Source organism: Eretmochelys imbricata, chromosome 1 (assembly GCF_965152235.1).
Source record: "Eretmochelys imbricata isolate rEreImb1 chromosome 1, rEreImb1.hap1, whole genome shotgun sequence".
In the NCBI taxonomy this organism is placed as follows: Eukaryota; Metazoa; Chordata; order Testudines; family Cheloniidae; genus Eretmochelys; species Eretmochelys imbricata.
In genome coordinates this window covers 211,237,417-211,255,116 of record NC_135572.1, presented here as the reverse complement: position 1 = coordinate 211,255,116, position 17,700 = coordinate 211,237,417, and the positions used below count along the sequence as shown (strand labels likewise).

The 17,700-nt window shown below is 45.9% G+C and overlaps 1 protein-coding gene across 1 annotated transcript in view; it reads right to left on the bottom strand.

The window, feature by feature from the left end:
• LOC144266122 (uncharacterized) overlaps window positions 1–17,015 on the bottom strand; it is a 107,036-nt gene extending 90,021 nt beyond the window's left edge. The window contains exons 1-5 of the mRNA XM_077819355.1: window positions 16,995–17,015; window positions 16,620–16,742; window positions 15,306–15,458; window positions 14,014–14,136; window positions 13,516–13,595 (exon numbers count right to left, since the gene is read on the bottom strand). Coding sequence (XP_077675481.1) covers window positions 13,516–13,595; window positions 14,014–14,136; window positions 15,306–15,458; window positions 16,620–16,742; window positions 16,995–17,015 — 500 coding nt within the window. The remainder of the gene's footprint in view (window positions 1–13,515; window positions 13,596–14,013; window positions 14,137–15,305; window positions 15,459–16,619; window positions 16,743–16,994) is intronic.
• Between the last annotated feature and the right edge of the window lie 685 nt (window positions 17,016–17,700).

Here is a 17,700-nt window from a genome sequence, read left to right as displayed (position 1 = left end):
AAAGGGGCTGGAGAAACCTAGACACGAAAGTATAGACAAGAGGGAGGAGAAAGAAAACAAAGGTCAAGCGTAAAGGTGACTTAAGATCATCCGTTGGGGTCAAACAGTCATCAGAGCCCTTACCACCAGGATCTCAGGAGCAGGCATCCCTAGAACACTTTGGAGGGACTCGGAGCAGTCTGTGTCCATGGAAGAGGCCGGGGCACAGCCTACCACCCCGTCACATATAGGTACCTAAAATGACCTGCACATGGGCCAACAGCATGAGCAGAATATATACTCGTGTCTGCAGTGCCTGCAATCACATAGCTAGGTACCCATCCATCTGAACAAATTCAAGTTTTGTGGACAAAACTGAGGCACCCATCTTGAAAACCTGACCCACTGTGGCCACTACCTAAGATCAGCCTTACTGGGCCAGTCCAATGGTCCATCTAGTCCAGTACACTCTCTTCCAACAGTGGTCAATGCCAGCTTCTTCAGCAGGAATGAACAGAACAGGGCAATCATGAAATGATCCAATCCCTGTTGTCCAGTCTCAGTTTCTGGCGGTCAGAGGCCTAGGGACACCCAGAGCTTGGGGTTGCATCCCTGACCATCTTGCCTAATAGCCATTGATGGACCTGTTCTCCAGGAACTTATCTAATTCTTTTCTTTAAAAAAGCCCAGTTATACTTTTGGCCTTCACAACATCCCTTGGCAATGAGTTCCACAGGTTGACCGTGTGTTGTGTGAAGTAGTACTTCCTTATGTTTATTTGATACCTGCTGCCCATCCGTGAACAGAGCTGAGATCCTGGTTTCCTAGGAAAATTCAGAGACATTATAAAACCATGAAGTCTGTAATTTGAGCACCTTGTTGGCATGGAATAAAGAAACACAACAAGAAGAGAAACTAATCATGTTGTGAGATTGGTGGGAAATGTACATTAATGTGCTACCAGAGCTGAAGTCAACTGAGGACTCAGGAATCTTAGTGTTAACTGGCGAGGGGCATGGAGTGGGTGCCGAGGGACCTGGTACGTACATTCTAGTTCACTAAAAGATTGCCCCATGAGTCTCAAATAAAAGCCCATGTCACCAATATCATTGTCAAACGCATGTACAGATGCTGTGTAAAGAGTCATGGATATGCATTGAAAATTACATTCTTAGGATCTGTGTCTCAGGACTAGTCACCAGGAAAGTGACAAAATGGTTTTCTTTCAGGCAAGAAATGTTTATCCATCTGTTTGTTTACATGTGAACCCTACATGCTTAATGTACATTCAGTTGAGAAGGCCTGTGAGAACTTTAAAGAAAGAAAAGTAGCAGGAAGTAGACAGGGGGTGGGGACCCAATTTTGGGGTACACATCAAAGGTTTGCTCTAGTCTATTTGGGGGACATCTTTCACTTAGGAAGTAGATGGACCGCGAGTTTGCTTCATGAAAGAGGGGTCGCGATCAGGCTTGGTTGAGAACTTTGGGTGAGAAACATCTTTAGACAGGAGGTTAACCTGTTGGTTAAGTTTAGTTTCTAGGAGCAGGTTAGGATTTCATTTGAAATGTAACCATTTTTTGCTTGCATTCTTACTGACGGTCACTGCAATCTCTGTTCTTTGATAATCTCCCTTCTTGTTTTCACTAGAAATATATCTAAGTGCTGTGTGTTTTGCAGTACAGAGTCTAAGTATCGAGTACAGAGTCTAAAGTAGAAGTAATAAACGGGTGTGTACTGTTCCATTGGGAACAGCAGGCCTGACAATTCTGTGGGAGTTCAGTGGATAAAGGGCTGGACACTATACGGAATGGTCAGAGGACTCGGGGGTGGGTGTGTGCCTGTCATTAACCTGTACAAAGAGACTGAGGTCTGAGGAGGCCTGGGTGGCAGTGTTTGTTTTGCCAGAGCCTGGTAGTTTCAGGGAACTGACCCACAGCAGGCACAGACAAGACTTCCTCACTCGAAGGGCACGTGGTGGTAAGGTGCCTCGTAACCCTGGGAACTCCTGGGGAGCGTCACACAACTCTACTGGAATTCTCTTGGTTTCTCTCCCTTCCTTCTAATTACCGGCAAGGGTTGCCCTCAGTAAGTTGTAGCCCTTTTCGGATTTCTCTCGGGCTGCTTCTCGTTGGCAAAGGCAGCTTTTGTCCGAGGGTTTGGCTGACCTGCTGCAGGAGAAGAGGAAACAACTCTGGGAGCAGTTCCCGCACAGCTTTGCTCGACTGCAGGGCTGACACCACCTCAGAGATGGCACACGTTGCCTGAAAGGAGAGCATGGTAAAAAAGGAGATCTCTTCCCAACACCATCACACCCTCTCTCCCCGTCTGATATCTGCTGTACGAAATTCTCCCTTCTGCCAGTAACTTGAATGACAGCGAGCAACTTGCTTAACTCGTGGCTCACTTTCCCACATCTGTACAAATGTGTATGACCTCCCAAGGCATGCTGTGAGTCCAAAGGAAGATTTGCAAAGAAACCTGCTCCAAAGACTTTCTAATGGCCAGATAGTATTAAGTAAATCAGTAACGTATCTAAAACTGCCGTATTTGTTCCACAGGCAGCAGAGCTGGACTCAGGGAAACACTCCATCAGAGGAGAAGTGCCCACACAGCAATATTATACCACACTTCCAGCTTTCCATCAGCAGGATTATCGCAGGGCACAGGAAAGCCTGAAAGACGTGTCTGCCATCTAACTTACTAAGAGAGGTTCAGCAGCTGCCAAATGCCTGTCAATTTCAGTCTCTGAGGTGATGCTGCCTTCTGTTCTTGTTGGAGTCTTTATCTTCTCTATTAGGGCTCGTAGGACTTGAGTGGCAAGCAAGGGGTCTCCCCCCAGAGATCTCCACTGCTCAGCGGTGTCACTGCAGTTTAACAGAAGTTACAGGTGAGCCCTGGACACTTTTGTGGCTCACCCTGAATGCGTCATATTTTAGCAAAGACCAAATGTTCTCCTTGCCTATGATGAGAGAGTTAGGAGTCCTGTCCTCCTTTAACGCTCCTCGTGTTTAAATATTGAGTTTCCAGTTACAGAACTAAGTTAAGTGACCTAGTCCTCCTGCAGCCTAACCATTAATACTAGACTTCAGAAGGACAGGACACAGAGCGCCAACCTCACTTCCTGTTTTCTCCACTTCCCAGTCAATATGGAATCATGAGCATGTGGCTCCCAAAGATCTAGGGTTTGGAAGGCAAGTGGATGAAAGAAAAGCCAGATTCCTACTAGATGGACATACAACTATGACAACGAATGTTCATGGCCATCCTAGGTCCCCTTCACAAATGGCGTCCCTACCCTCTGTTTGCCAGAAGCTGGGACTGAGCAACAGGGGATGGATCACTTGACAATGACCTGTTGTGTTCATTTCCTCTGGGGCATGTGGCACTGGTCACGGTCGCAAGACAGACTACTGGGCTAGATGGCCTTTTGGTCTGACCCAGTATGGCTGTTCTTATGGACTTAGATTCCAGCACTGATAACTGATACCTCAGTTAGGGATCTTGAAATGAAATGATGGATCTGCTTCCAGTCCACTTTTAAGTACCAAGGATGGCAACTCTGCTCTAGCAGCCACACCCTCACTGATACCAAGCAGAGGTCTGATGATAATATTGGCCCTAGTCTTTGCAATCAGCCAGGGATTTGCACCTGAAGCTGTCATGCTACCAGGAAACCAACAGCCACTGCTCATTTCCAGAGTGAGCTCAATTCAGGCGTCTAGAGAGGTAGATGTTTCCAACAATACACTCCAGTTATACCAGTAAAGAAAGATCTTTAGGATGTCAAAGCAGCTATTCATGAATGGAAACAGAATGACACTTACTTTCTCTCCGCACCCCACCTTAACATGTTCTTGGACCTTCCTGCAGAAAGAGCCAGGCTATTAACCCTTTGGAATGATCCCAAACTGTTTGCGGCTTAAATGAAGCCCTACATCTCCTAGTAAAGCTGTGGGATCCATGTTTTACCAAGATGAATGCAATAGGTAGCGGTATATACCTGTCCATCGGCAGACGTTTGCTGAGGAGGCTGGAGATCACTGCCTCTTGGTGATGGTGAGCTAGAATGGACACTGCCTCCACCAGGAACTGCCTCAAGCTGCCCTCCTGGATAGTGGGCATGTGGTGATATAGTATAGCCAGGATATCTGGCACCTGGAAGGAACAAAACCAGAAAGAAATGTCCCTTTTTCTTTCTCTCCATTCAGTCTACAGAATCAAAACCTTTATTTAGCCATTTGCTGCTTTTTTAGAAATGCCTCACTTCAAGAAGCAAATGTTCAAATATGTCTGCGTAACTTGAACCCACACAAATTGCCCACACACGGCTGTAAAAATTAACACTGACACACACATAGACATACCAGGTAATTTAATGTGGTGGTGCCCAGCTATGCATTACATAAACCAGTTCACATGCACAAAAGGCAGCTTTGCTTGCCCAGATTTTGCAGCTGTGATTTAAGCAGCCAAATCTGACCATTTGTCTCGAAGAATGCAGAGCTCATCAACAACCACAAGCACAAAATATGCAAGTGCTTTAAAGACAGTGTATAAATGCCTGGGACTATGAACTGGTGACTACCTCTCATATTCATTCCTAGCCCTTCACATCTTCAAAACACTGTGCAAACATGGCAGTTCTGCTGCGAGGGTTCCCTGTCCTGAGGCCTTTCACCAGCCTTGTTAGAAGATTTGTGGAGTGCTCCTTTCATCTAGCCCTGATGTACTGGGCTCCACAATAAGGCATATAAATAGTGGATCCCAAAGACACTGGAGTTTTCTCCCTCCTTCCTTCTCTTCTTAAAGGGTAGGTCTACACAGCAAAAAAATCCCACAGCAGTGAGTTTCAGAGCTCAGGTCAACCTGGGCCTGTGGGGCTTGCACGATGGGGCTAAAAGTGGAGCTGTTCCTGCTCGGGCTGGAGGCCAGGCTCAGAAACCTGGCAAGAGGGTGGCAATAGCCCAGTGCTCTTTTTAATCCATGTAGCCCTTAGCCATAGGCCTCCTAATACCTGGAGGCCTCCAAGTGCCAGTCATTCTGTCTTCTTGTATTTTCCCTAGAGTCTGTTTTCTCAAGCCTTTCTTGGCTGAAGACTGTGGCAACAAGCTAGACCAATAAAGAATCAACCATCTTCCTTTTCCCTTGGATTATCTCGGTCTACTGCTATTGATTCCGCCATTGCCTATCTTAGGGCAGGAACAGAGATGGAATCGACTCTATGTCCGAGGGGGAGAAACAGCAAGATTTTTCTTCCTTACACATGAGGGCAAAGATCAAAAAGCCTAGAGTTTAGGCAGAAAAGCTCTCCAGTTCCCAGTTTTACCTTGTCCAGCATGGCATCTCCACACTCCTTCAGGATGATCTTCATCCATAGTCCAGCTGCCGTGGCACAGGTGGGGCTAGCAGACAGCAGACCACCCAATGTGGCCGCAATAAAGTCTGTGGCCTGTTCGGAGGGAAAGTACTCACTAACAACCTGGGAACAAATCAAAAACAGGAGAGACCGTAATGATGTTTGGCTCCAGCACTTTTAAAAATGGAAAAAAAGATATACCTGCATCAGCAAATGGTGAATTAGCCTCCTGTCTAGCTCGCCATTTGGGATTACAATTCTCTCTCTAGTCTATAGACTACATTTTTGTCTTCTACACTAATGATATCAGGTTAGAGGCAAAGACTCTGTTGCATAGTTAGCACAACATTGTACCGGATATGCAGGAGGTAAGTTTCCCTTTGTAGTCTCTTACATACACTGCATCTTTTTACAGCATATAGAAGTCAGTCAAGAGAGGCATGCACACAAATATCGGCGAAGGCAAACCCACAAGGTGACGGAATGAATCCTGGGTGCTTTCTCAGCTTGATGTTCCACTAACACAGTTTTTCTCCTGGATGGCTGGATGGCAGGGCCGGCTCCAGGCACCCGCCGAGGAAGCTCGTGCTTGGGGCGGCAGATTGCAAGGGGCGGTGTTCCGGCCAATCTTAGGGCGGCATGGGGGCTCTTTTATTTCATTATTTTTTGTGCTTCACTGCTCTGGATCAGTGAGAAAGCAAGAGCCGGCCCTGCTGGATAGGTACATGCGTGTGCATCCGCGTGCGCATTTTCATGGGCGTGCAACGTTCTGTGGAATCTGGTTTTTACGTGGCATTCAGAGCACACATCTATGAAAAGCATCTTGCTGGTTACTAGCAGCCAACGCCCCGCTCCCACAGCTCGCTCCGAGTAGGGAAAGGCAGCATGAAAGAGCAAATGTCAAATGAACGGTGCCCCGTCACTCGCACATCCGCACAAGCTTTTTGAGTCAGTTACCCTGGCCATTTTGGAAGATGCCTGAAACAGAGCCTCGGGGTCTGGAGCTGTTAGTGCTTCACGGAGACATCTCAGCTCCTCCTCTGCTGAGCCCAGGTTTATGGACTGGCCTGGAGTGGAGAAAAGGAGAAAAAGTACTGTAACGATTAAGGAAACTGAACCCCCACTGCATGGATTTTCATACGGGAGGATCCATGTGCTATGTTGTCATCAGCATAGTGTAAAATCTTGGCCCCACTGAAGTCAATGGCAAAACTCCTGTTGACTGGAATGGAGTCGGGATTACACCCTAAAATGTCTGAACGTTAACAGTAGTGGTATGTTATTGTGAATGATCCAGGATTGAACAAGCACTGTATTCAGCTTGGAGCAGCTTTCTGTGTGTGTCTGGTTTCAGTAGTCTCTCTGCTCTCACTATTTACATCTAAGCTCCTATTCAAGTACAACTCATGCAGGTAGATCAGAGGGTCCAGTTTAGAGGTGAATCCCTCCACCAAACTCTCCTTGTAAAAGAGACGGGGATAGACAAAAAACTTTGGCAAGAAACCCAGGCTCATCATCAGTCACTTCTAAACAATGCTGGAATTACTATGTTGTACATTCAAAGGTTGGAGTCCCTTATTCTGTTTCTGAATCACCAACACTGTTTTAGGACTGATTAAGAATCATTGGAAATAGGATGACCAGGGGTCCTGATTTTATAGGGACAGTCCCCATTTTGGGGTCTTTTTCTTAGATAGACTCCTCTTACCCCCCACCCCCTGTCCCGAGGTTTCACATTTGCTGTCTGGTCACCCTCATTGGAAATGGCCTTAAACGATAACCAAGCTCTATCCCTTAACATCTAACCATTAGGTGAAAAGAATATCCTACTCTTTCACAAAGGGGAAAAATGGCTTCTACTTACTCCAATAGCTCGGAATGCTCATGACAGAGGGCTGCTGGAAGAACTTTTTGTTTACAGAATTATTCCAGGAAACCCCTCCAATCCAGCCAGTGGCAGGGTAAAGAGAATGAAAATATTTAGTACCAAGGGCTTGTCTCCATGGAGATATTCAAGAAAGCTAATCCCCATTCATTTTCAAAATGCATTAGTTAAACTTCATTCAACACCTGTGGGGACACACTTATTTAGAATTAAAGTGGCCTTCATTCAGGTTCGTTTCATTCATGGAATTCACTACAATTAATAAGGCCCATTTTAATTCAGGATCAGAGCATCCACACGTGTTTAATGCCATTTACCTCATGCACTTGAAATGTACACCTTTAGTCCATTTGGATTAACTGTCCTTACTGTCCCTGTGTAGACAAGCCCTAAGGAATTTAGCCCTTATCTACCTGTATGCAGACCATTTATTAGTTGTACAGTTCCCAAAAGTGTGTTAGGCTCTTTACACATCAGAATCTTCTCTTCTAATGAGGTATTTACAAGATGCCCACCATTCTGTTATCTAAGCGACAACAGACAGGACAGAAAGAACTAGATAGGCAGACAAATGGACATTACAACAGTGAAAGAAGGTGAAGAATTCCTTATACCTGCTAATGGTCTCCTCACCTTGTATACAGAGAAGGCAGCTGATACAGTCAACCACGCACTGACGGGACGTGGCCAGCGAATCACAGCTGTATGGTGCTATTAGTCCAATCAGAGATCCAAACTGATCAAAAGTTCCCTGAGTCTAATGAAAAAAGAACGAAGAACAAAGAATGAATGGTCTCCAGTTGGACTAGACTTCACTTGCCATCCTTATTGTTCAGACCAGTCAGCTCTGTGTTTTTGGGGAACCAGGGCACAGTATCTAGCCTGTCTGACTCATGAAAGACACCCCCCGCCCCCACCAGTCTCTGTTTGAACCAAAACCCATCAGAGAAAAGGCTTGCAGAGAACAATGAAGGATGTTGGGAGACACACCTACACCCCTCCTGAGAAGGGTGACAAGATTAAGACATCTCCATTTGCATACAGAATGAAGAACAGAGACAACTCCCCTAGCCTCATCTGCATAAAAGATGGGATAGGAATTAGCATGAAGAATGAGGAACAGAGAACCGCACTGAACTCTGGGACCAGAAAAGCAGGGACGCATTGCATCATGGGAATCCCTGCTCCAGATGCTAATGAACTTATGCCTGCACACACCTAGCTCAGCAATTATCAGACCAATTCTAGTAATAAATCTTTATTATCCGAAAATACTGAAGCAGCCTAGTTGCCTTGTGAGCTCCCTGGAAAAAAACACCACCCATAGCCAAGAGTGATCAGCTCCTATTGTCTAGCCTAAAGAAAACCCTTGAAAACCCATTAGTTTACCCATAAACAAATCTAGTGTTCTCCCTTGAACCATTGTATTTTCTCTACAAAACCCCCTACCTATGCCCAAGTAAGGGTTCTGATGTATAGACCCAAACTCTGCATCAGTTCCACTGGGATTCCATCTCCTGACTGATTGTGCTGGGGGCTCTGCCTGTCTCCAGCACTCAGGACCCTGAGCTACCACCATTACCTGGGAACCCCACCCAGTTCAAGCCTCATGGAGTGGATGAGATTCCGCCCCCCCTCGCCCCTCCGTTTTCTTTTCTTCCTCAGGTATTAACCTTTCAAATGTAACCATTATGTTTGTTCAGCCCTCCTTGTGTAGTTATCACTATTATTCAATAAATAACTTTTATGGTTCAGCTGGTTGCTTCTCTCTCCCTCTCTCTCGCTCTCCAAATTTTACTCTGTATTTTCCGCTTCCCCCATTTACTCTGCAGCAACCCTTCTTTTACCTAAGCTAAAGGTCCCGGTAGCGCCCAAAAATACTGTGGGGTTTGCTCATGAAGTGGGTTACTACCAGTACAATTGTAATGTGGAGGTGGGATAGGGATGTGTTAAACTTGGGGCACATAAGAGGGGAGCAGCTGAAAGTGCTGCTTAACCCAGCCCATTGAGTCCAGGGCCATAGGAGAGGATCAGCTGGAGAGTGCTGATTGACCTGGTCCGCTCAGACTTGCTCTGCTCGTGTGAGCGTACGTGTGTGCGTGTTCATCTAGTTCTAGGGCTGGAGGAACCCAGCCCTGGGGAACCGAGGTCCTGCAGGGTAGCTCCATTGGGAGGGCACTTGCAGAAGGAAGGAGTAGAGCTCCATATGAACACACAAGTGACATAAGTAGCACACTAATAGAATTACAGACCCCCCCACCAAGAAGAGTAACCCTAATCAATGAGCCTACCCCAAAGTAACAGGCACATCTGGTAACATTGTGCCCCTGATTCCTGTACTGTACTGGGTAATGCACATTGGAAAACATAATCCCAATTGTACATAGAAATGGATGGGGTCTAAATTAGCTGTTATCACTCAAGAAAGAGACCTCAGAGTCATTGTGTACAGTTCTCTGAAAGCATCCGCTCAACATGCAGTCAAAAAAGCTAACAACATGTTAGGAACCCTTAGGAAAGGGATCGATAAGAAGACAGCAAATATCATTATGCCACAATAGGAATCTACAGGACCCCCACACCTTGAATACTGCGTGCAGTTTTGGTCATCTCATCTCAAAAAAGATGTGTTAGAATGGGAAGAAATACGGAGAAGAGCAACAAAAATTAGGCCTATGGGATAACTTCTCACCCAAGGGAGATTGAAAAAAGAGCGACGTTTCAGCTTGGAAAAGAGACGACTCAGAGGGAATATGCTAGAGGTCTATAAAATCATGACTGGTGTAGAGAAAGTCAATAAGGAAGTGTTATTTAGCCCTTCACCTAACACAAGACCAAGGGGTCCCCCAATGAAATTAATAGGCAGCAGGTTTAAAACAAACCAAAGGAAGCATATCTTCACACAATGCAGTCAGAAGACAGGATACTGGGCCAGATGAACCATTCTTTTGCGGGAGGCAGGTTAGCCATTCTTATGTTTTATGTTCTTAGCTGGTTAAATAGAAATTTTCCTTTACCACCCTGGGAGCATAAGAACCAAGAATGCATTTGTGACACTGGCAGACCAGGCAACCTGTGTATGACCCATAATAACTTAACAAGAGGCACTTCCACTGTATCAAGACAGTTCACTTGCATGTGAATTTCAAAGAGATGGATTAGACTAGCAATCCTCAACTCATTCAAAAATGAACAATAGATGCTAAGTCTATTTGTCTGTGTTGATCTATACGCGGTTAGAAGTTTCACAATGTAACCAAATTAGCTTGTCGATGCTCATTCCCTTTCAGGTCTTCATTATGTATGCAAGGTGTTCAGTTAACCTTAAAATCAAAGATGTAAGATACTGCAGGAAACTAATAATTTCTACATTGTCTTCAGCTTAACTCTCTGTGTTATGATGGAAGAACGGCTAATCACTTTATGCGAATGAGTAACTAGTTTACTGTGTATGTACAGGAAATAGAAGATTAGCTTCAAAGCAAAGTACAGGAGGCAATCTGCATTGCCTAGTCTTTCTCGGGGGAAGGTCCTGCTTTCACCATTTTTGTGAGGTAGGCTTGTCAGCCTGCTAGAATAGCTAGAAAAGAGAAGGCTCGGGCCTCATCCTGTCATCTCTAGTCTGCTGAAACTTTGAACAGGGAAAGTGTAAGCCATAGGACAGAGAGCTTCCAAATCATCATTTGAAAGAACCTGGAAAATGCATGGAAAAACTAACAGTCTTTACATCTAAGCTGCCTTTGGATTCTGATCTGTTGGGATGATTCCAGAGAGACTTGTACAAGCCAGCAGTTTATTCCATCACTGTTGTGATCCTGAACTACGAACATTGACAGTCACTTGTATGGATATTGATCTTTTAACCATTTGTAACTCTCTTCTTTCTTTTAAGAAGAAATCTTCAATTTCGTTATTAAGGATTGGCTGGCAGCATGCTATTTGGGAAAGACCTGAGATTCACCTTGACCTGGGGATAAGCATCTGGTCCTTTATGATGGGTGAACCTCACATATGGTGAATCAGGTTTTCAGTAACCCCTCACTATATTAGACTGGGCTGTTTAGACGGGAGCCTAGGTCTGGAATGCCAAAAGGGGACCGTGTTTGGCATTTTATTAACTAGGGTGGAAGCTCTTTTGCTGTTGACTTGGTGCATGTAATTCTAGAATAAGCCATCAGTTTGGGGGATTGTCTGCCCTCTACTTCTTGCAGTCTGCCCGGAGTGTGGTCACAGCATTGTTGTGTAAACCTCTCTCTTATGGAAGCAGAGGGATCTTAGTCACTTTGAGATCCCAGCTGCTGCCCTGGAAGCTTTTTTCATGCATTTGCGTTGAGTGTCAGATCGGATATAAGCAGGGAAGTCAGCTCAAGGAAGAGGAAGGCTATACTCACTGTGCTATGAACTGTCTCTTGATAGGCAGTCAGCAACTGGATGGTGGTCTGCAAGGCCCTTTCTCTCTCCCACTCCTTCTCTGAATGGAGCCATGTCTCTAGTAGCTGTTGGTAGAGCAGGGGAATGGACAGAGTTAGTACCACAAAATCCCTCCCAAAAGTTCCTCTTAAACAGGTTTAATTGTTACTAAAATCCCTCTCCAAAGCACCCGACCTCCATGGAGCGAAGGAATTACATGTTTAATGGAAGTGCCAGGGACCAGATTCACCTCTGAGTGATTGAAGACAAAGGAGTTACATGAGAGATGAACCTGGGCCTGTGTACGTGATGTCTCCTATAGACTGTCTGATGGGAGCTGTCTACCACATTGCATGCTGTTTGATGTCTGCTGCTGTGTTCTGTTTCCTGGGCAACTTCTCCCACGTTGAGTGGCCAAATGACAGAGAGGAGCATTTCTTTTTATTAATTTGAAAAAGAGCAGAGAAGTCCCCCCCCCACAGCCCAGCTCCTTTTAGAACTTCATTTTTATACTGAAGGTGCATCAAACTCCCCACCCCTCAGCTCTTCAAGATATTCTGTTCATGTCTGAGGAACAGGAAGTCTCCTCTGGATGAGTTTCCATACACAGGGCTTAACTCAATATGAACGAATTCCTCTTTGAAGAAGTGATCAGTTTCAACTGGTTCTCTTGGATTTGGCTACTGCAGTGGTGATTTTCTTGCCGGTCCAAGTAGTGTCAACTACATTGTAAGAAGTTGGTCCCAATCCAGCCCTGGCATAAAATGGCATAGCTTCTGTGGATTTCAGCGGGGCACATGCCTGCTTATCCCAGGAAGAATTTGGTGCTTTTTCCCCCGACAATTCACTCCATTCTGGAAAATTCCTCCACAACTGAAGCTTGACCCCCTAAATCTCTGACTCTTCCCTGCAGTAACACAAGAAACAAACAAACAAACAAACAATCTTCACCATGGTTCAATGGTCTACTCACTTGAAACATTTCCTGGAACCAGTATGCGGTTGGTTCTTCCTCCAGCAAAGTCTTCATTAGCTTGCTAAGGGCTTCCAAGGACTCTATGTACAGTGACTGAAACCAGAAGAGAAGGAGTGAGGCTCAGCACAGATAATTTGTGGGGGGGGGGAGGGGAAGGGACGACTGGGGGCTGGGGAAAGCTAACCATAACCTTGCCAGGGAGGCCATGTGTGACTGCCATACCCAGTGCCTGCTGGGCAGAAATACAGTGGATGGTGCCTGAGGAGAATTGTTGTCACGTACCTGTATAGGCAGAGCATCCTTTGCTGTCTCACCTTCCTCTTTCATCATCTTCTCCAGGGGAGGGAGGGGAAACAAACTTTTGAAACACTGATGAAGGAGCTCACGGTTTTCCTTCAAGGTCAAAGATGGTTTGAGTTTGCTGGCAGAAGAAAGAGAGAGAGAGAAAAGTCATGCATTAGACTCAGTACCACCTCCAAGTAAAAGAAATGGGTCCAATGACTGGAGATTGTCTCAATCTAAAATCCCAAATGCAAACAACCCTTCACATTGCAGCTGAACACCTCTTTGCACCTCTATTAAGTATTGGCTCATTGAGAAGTAAAGCTAAAGCTTCAAGTCCCCTTTTTAGAGAAACCCACAAGCTTCCTTCCCCCTGCCAGCAAGCCAGACACCTCCCTCCCCTTCTGAACTCTCCTGCATTGGACTGCATGCCCCACAACCTCCAAGTTTGTGTCTTTCAAGCACAAACCTCCAAATGGACACATTCAAACCCTCAAGAACTAAAGTTCTGCTGGTAAGCAGCATGTGAGCCAAACCCGGCAGGCATCAAACTGCTCCCAACCTGGCACTCATGAACTAACAAAGACGACGTCACAGTGCCAGGAAATATGGCAGAAAATAGCCTACCTCAGATGTCTAATGGCAAGAATTGCCTTGTAGCGAACTGGAGATGCCAGGGAATCCAGTGGTTCCTTTTTAATGAAGTCCTGAAATGCACAAATAGGGAAATTAAAAAAATGGGAAATGGATTTGAAAGGCAGAGAGGCTTTCCTCTCACACCCTGAAACAGGGCCATATGCCAGACCTGTAATAAACAGACACCGTGCTCGGCAGGCTCTCTGCCTCAGAAATGGACCGTAGGGCCATCTGCAGGCTATACGGAGGACAGAAAGATAACTCCCCAGACACAAGCCATTCCTGCCACTTACAACCCACAATAGGTCGGCATCCCTGCCAAGCTCAGAGTGGACCCAGCAGCATTCTGGGTGCCGTGCAGGTAACTCATGAGACTGCAGTGGTACAGTCACAGCCAATGGATAAAACAACATCTACCTGGAAACCCAGTCTGATGACATTACAACAAACTCCTTTGTACTTCAGTCCTCAAAGCTCCTCATCACTCACCAGCATGTAGCCAAGGAGCTCCAGTTTGTAAGAGAATTCGAACTCCTGGGAGTCTCTGGTCTCCAAAATGGCACAGCTAATCTCCATGACATTCTGGATGAGGGTTAATTTTAGGTGCATGTCCTACATAATCCAGAAGGAGAAACAAGAGGATGTGGATGAGAAACGGAGAGAAGAACCAGAATCCAGAACATAAAGACCAGGAATTAAATCTAGCCACAGGAGAGGAGAGAGGTGTCCACAGACCCCAGAAGGCAGAGGACCCTGGCTCTGCACCCACCTCAGAAGAAGAGAAAACCCAGGTTCATGAAAGAAATCCAGGGCCACTTACACCAGAGCAGCCAGGACTCCTGCTTGATGTAGCAAGGAAATCAAGCTCTGTGCAATTTAAACAAGCAACTTGTGGATAGAAAAGGCAAGAGCTGAGGGCAGATTATTTAGAATTTACCTTGTTTGTAAGAGCGATGCCCAGCACCTGAAAAACAAAATGCAAAACAGCTATTAGCAATGTCTATAGTCCCACATAACACACATCCTCAAAATGGCCTGGCTGGTGAATATGGAGCAGAGAGAAATCATGATTGTTAAATCTTCCAAAAGGCAGGAAATGTATCCAGAGGGGGTGTTTTGCAGAGGTCAAGATCAGGGGCCATCCTATGGAATATTTGCATTTGTGAACTTCTGGAAGATATCCGTTTGGTTCAACTGTGATCAACTTTTTTGACAAAGGCTAAATGAGATTCTCACTTAGACAGGGCAGAATTGAATGGCAAAGTGACGTGGCGAGGTTGCACTGAGAGGAGAGTCAGTACCAGCAGTCAGACACCTAGGGAACAGAAATAACGAGCACACAGACAAACAAGACGACAGAGAAGAGGGAAGGGAAGTAGTGAGTCCAAGAAACAGAGTGACAGCAAAGAAACTAAATACAAGTTAGCACCATTCTCTCTTGGCTACCAAAAGATAGAGCTAGATACACATACATATTAGGGGAGTTAGAGTGTTATTCTGAATAGCCTGAGTGTGACTCCATGTGAATTACTGTGCAGCTGTGCTCGACAGAATTTCAGAAGACTATAGAAAAACTAGAGAAAACACAAAGAAGAGCAACAAAAGTGATACAACATGTGACAGCTCACGCTCCATCCATTACAGTTTTAAATTTCAGTTATGTGACAAATTATTGCTCAAAGGAGAGTTTTAGAAAATACAAGCCCTCTCTCTATAAACTCAGAGGCAATTCTATAACTTCAGGGTAATGCCCCTCACAGTTGTCATGCAAAGGCTCTTACCTGACAACTGGTTCTGTAATGGTGAATGATGTTCCTTGTGATGTCTGCCTCTACTCGGGAGAGAAGCTGCTCTTTTGGAGCATGGACAGCCACGTTGCTGTATGTCAGCATCAGGGTGCGGCGAGTCTTGCCTCTTGTCCCATGGTGGTAATCCTAGACAATAGGAAACATCACTAGAGACAAGTTCTTCTGATTCATTTGGCCTTGGAATGAATCAAACATTGGTGGAGCCAGGCCCCCGAGCCTTGAATACTGCTGGAGCCCGGGCACCATGAGCCCATAGAACTCGCCGCCCCATCGCCATCATTCCCACTGGGTAACTCTGACCCAGAGAGCCGAAAAGGCTGAACCGACAGCAGTGGAGTACATGGGAGCTTAGTCATTGACACTGGTGGGTACAAGATCAGGCGCTAAATGTCTTGCCTAAGGCTGCACAGTGAGTAAATGGCAGAGCCAGCAATGGGAGCCCAGAGGCCTAGTCTCCTGCTCTATCCTCTAGATCAGTGGTGTTCAACCAGGGGGACTTCTGTACCCCTGAGGGTCTGCAGGGGTCTTCCAGGGGGTATATCAACTCATCTAGATATTTGCCTAGTTTTACAGCAGACAACAAAGAAAGCACTTGCAAAGTTACTAACTCAAATTTCATACAATGGCTTTTTTAGACTACTCTATATACTGCCCACTGAAATGCAGGTACAATATTTAGATTCCAGTTGATGTATTTTCTAATTCTAGGGCAAAAATGGGAAAATAAGCAGTCTTTTCTTCAGGAATAATGTGCTAGGACCCTTTTATAATTTTATGCCTGATTTTGTAAGCAAGTAGTTTTTAAGTGAGGTGAAATTTGGGGGACACAAGACAAATCAGACTCCTGAAAGGGGGACACTAATCTGGAAAGATTGAGAACCACTGCTCTAAATCAGAGGTTCCCTAATTGTCATCCGTAGACCACTGGTGGTCTACCTAAGGCGGGTTGGTAAGCCACATGTTGCTTGCAACACCTCCTCATTTCCAGCTACTAACCTGGAATAAAAAACAGTTAAAAATACCTTCAATGCTTTTCCATGCAAGCAACTGATGTAGTTCCCACACATTGTGCATGGGAGGGGCGCTCAAGCCATGAGACATCAGACGATAAAAATCATTTGAGAGAGCCCCAGCTCCACATTGTGCTCCTGTCTGCTTAACAGCAGGCATCACGTAGAACGCATACACTGGGGGCAATGCTAGCTGACCGGAGCAGACACTACCGCGGGGCTGCTGCCCCTGCTTTAGAGGGAGAGGAAGTTTGAGAGAACCCCCTGGCTCCTTTACCTTCAGGCGGCTGACGAACCCAGACATCTTAACCTGGCTCATTGCAGCCCCAAACTCCTGAAGTGCCTTCAAGGTGAGATCCAAGTGGCTCGCAGCACAGACTGCGAGGATGGAGACGACTCCCTGTCACCCAAGAGAAATACAGGTTAGGATCGAACCAGGTGTCTGATAGAGCCCACGAGTCCATTCCTTTCACCCAAAGTGGTGTAAAGTGCCAATCAGGCCTGAGACACATGGGGAGCGGGCGCTGAGTGAAATAGCAATCAAGAGGATAGGAAGCAAAATGGCATCTGTCCCAGGCCAACTCAGAGCTGAGCCCCACAGGGAGCATTCAGGGATTACTTGGTAAAATGGGGAGAGGGACAGAGGCCTCACCTGTCTCTCAGGGGCTTCCATATAATCTGCTGTCGTCAGAAGTGTATGAATCTGTGATTTAACATGGACCAGGTTCTGACAAGCTGCTAAGGACGTTCCTAGCGCCTTATACAGGAAACTCTGAAAGAAAGAGACCAGCCCTGGGATATCAGAAACACAACGTGCCTGTCAGTACAGACCCAGCTCAGCAACACTCAGGAAGGAACAAGACAGCCAAGTCCAAGCACCCATGCTGCAGAAACATCCCATCGTCTAGCCCAGCCAGAGAACCAACAATGCAGGACAGACAAGCAGCCTGTCCAAGCAAATATTGGAAGGGCAGGGGGGCAAGAGAGCAGGGAATAAGTACAAACAAATTTTATACGCAGAATAAAATATCAAATAATGAAACCTTGAGAGAAGCCTTATGCAGCCCTCCAATCAGAATTTCAGGGGAAAGTAACTAGAAACTAAACCTTAACAGAGAACAAACCTTCTCTTTGGAGGGGCTGGCATAGCCGGCCATCTGCCAGCTCAACTCAAGGGGTATCTGGCTGCTCCAGGCACTGTCGTCTATCATCTCCAGAGATGTTCTTAGGAACTGCGTGTAAAACCAGAGTTAAAGCAGATGGTTAATTGCAAGAATGTGGGGGCTGTTGTGGGGTTTGGGGTTTTGGTTGGTTGGTTGGTTTTTGCTTCCTTGTTCTGTTGTAAACTTTCCAATATT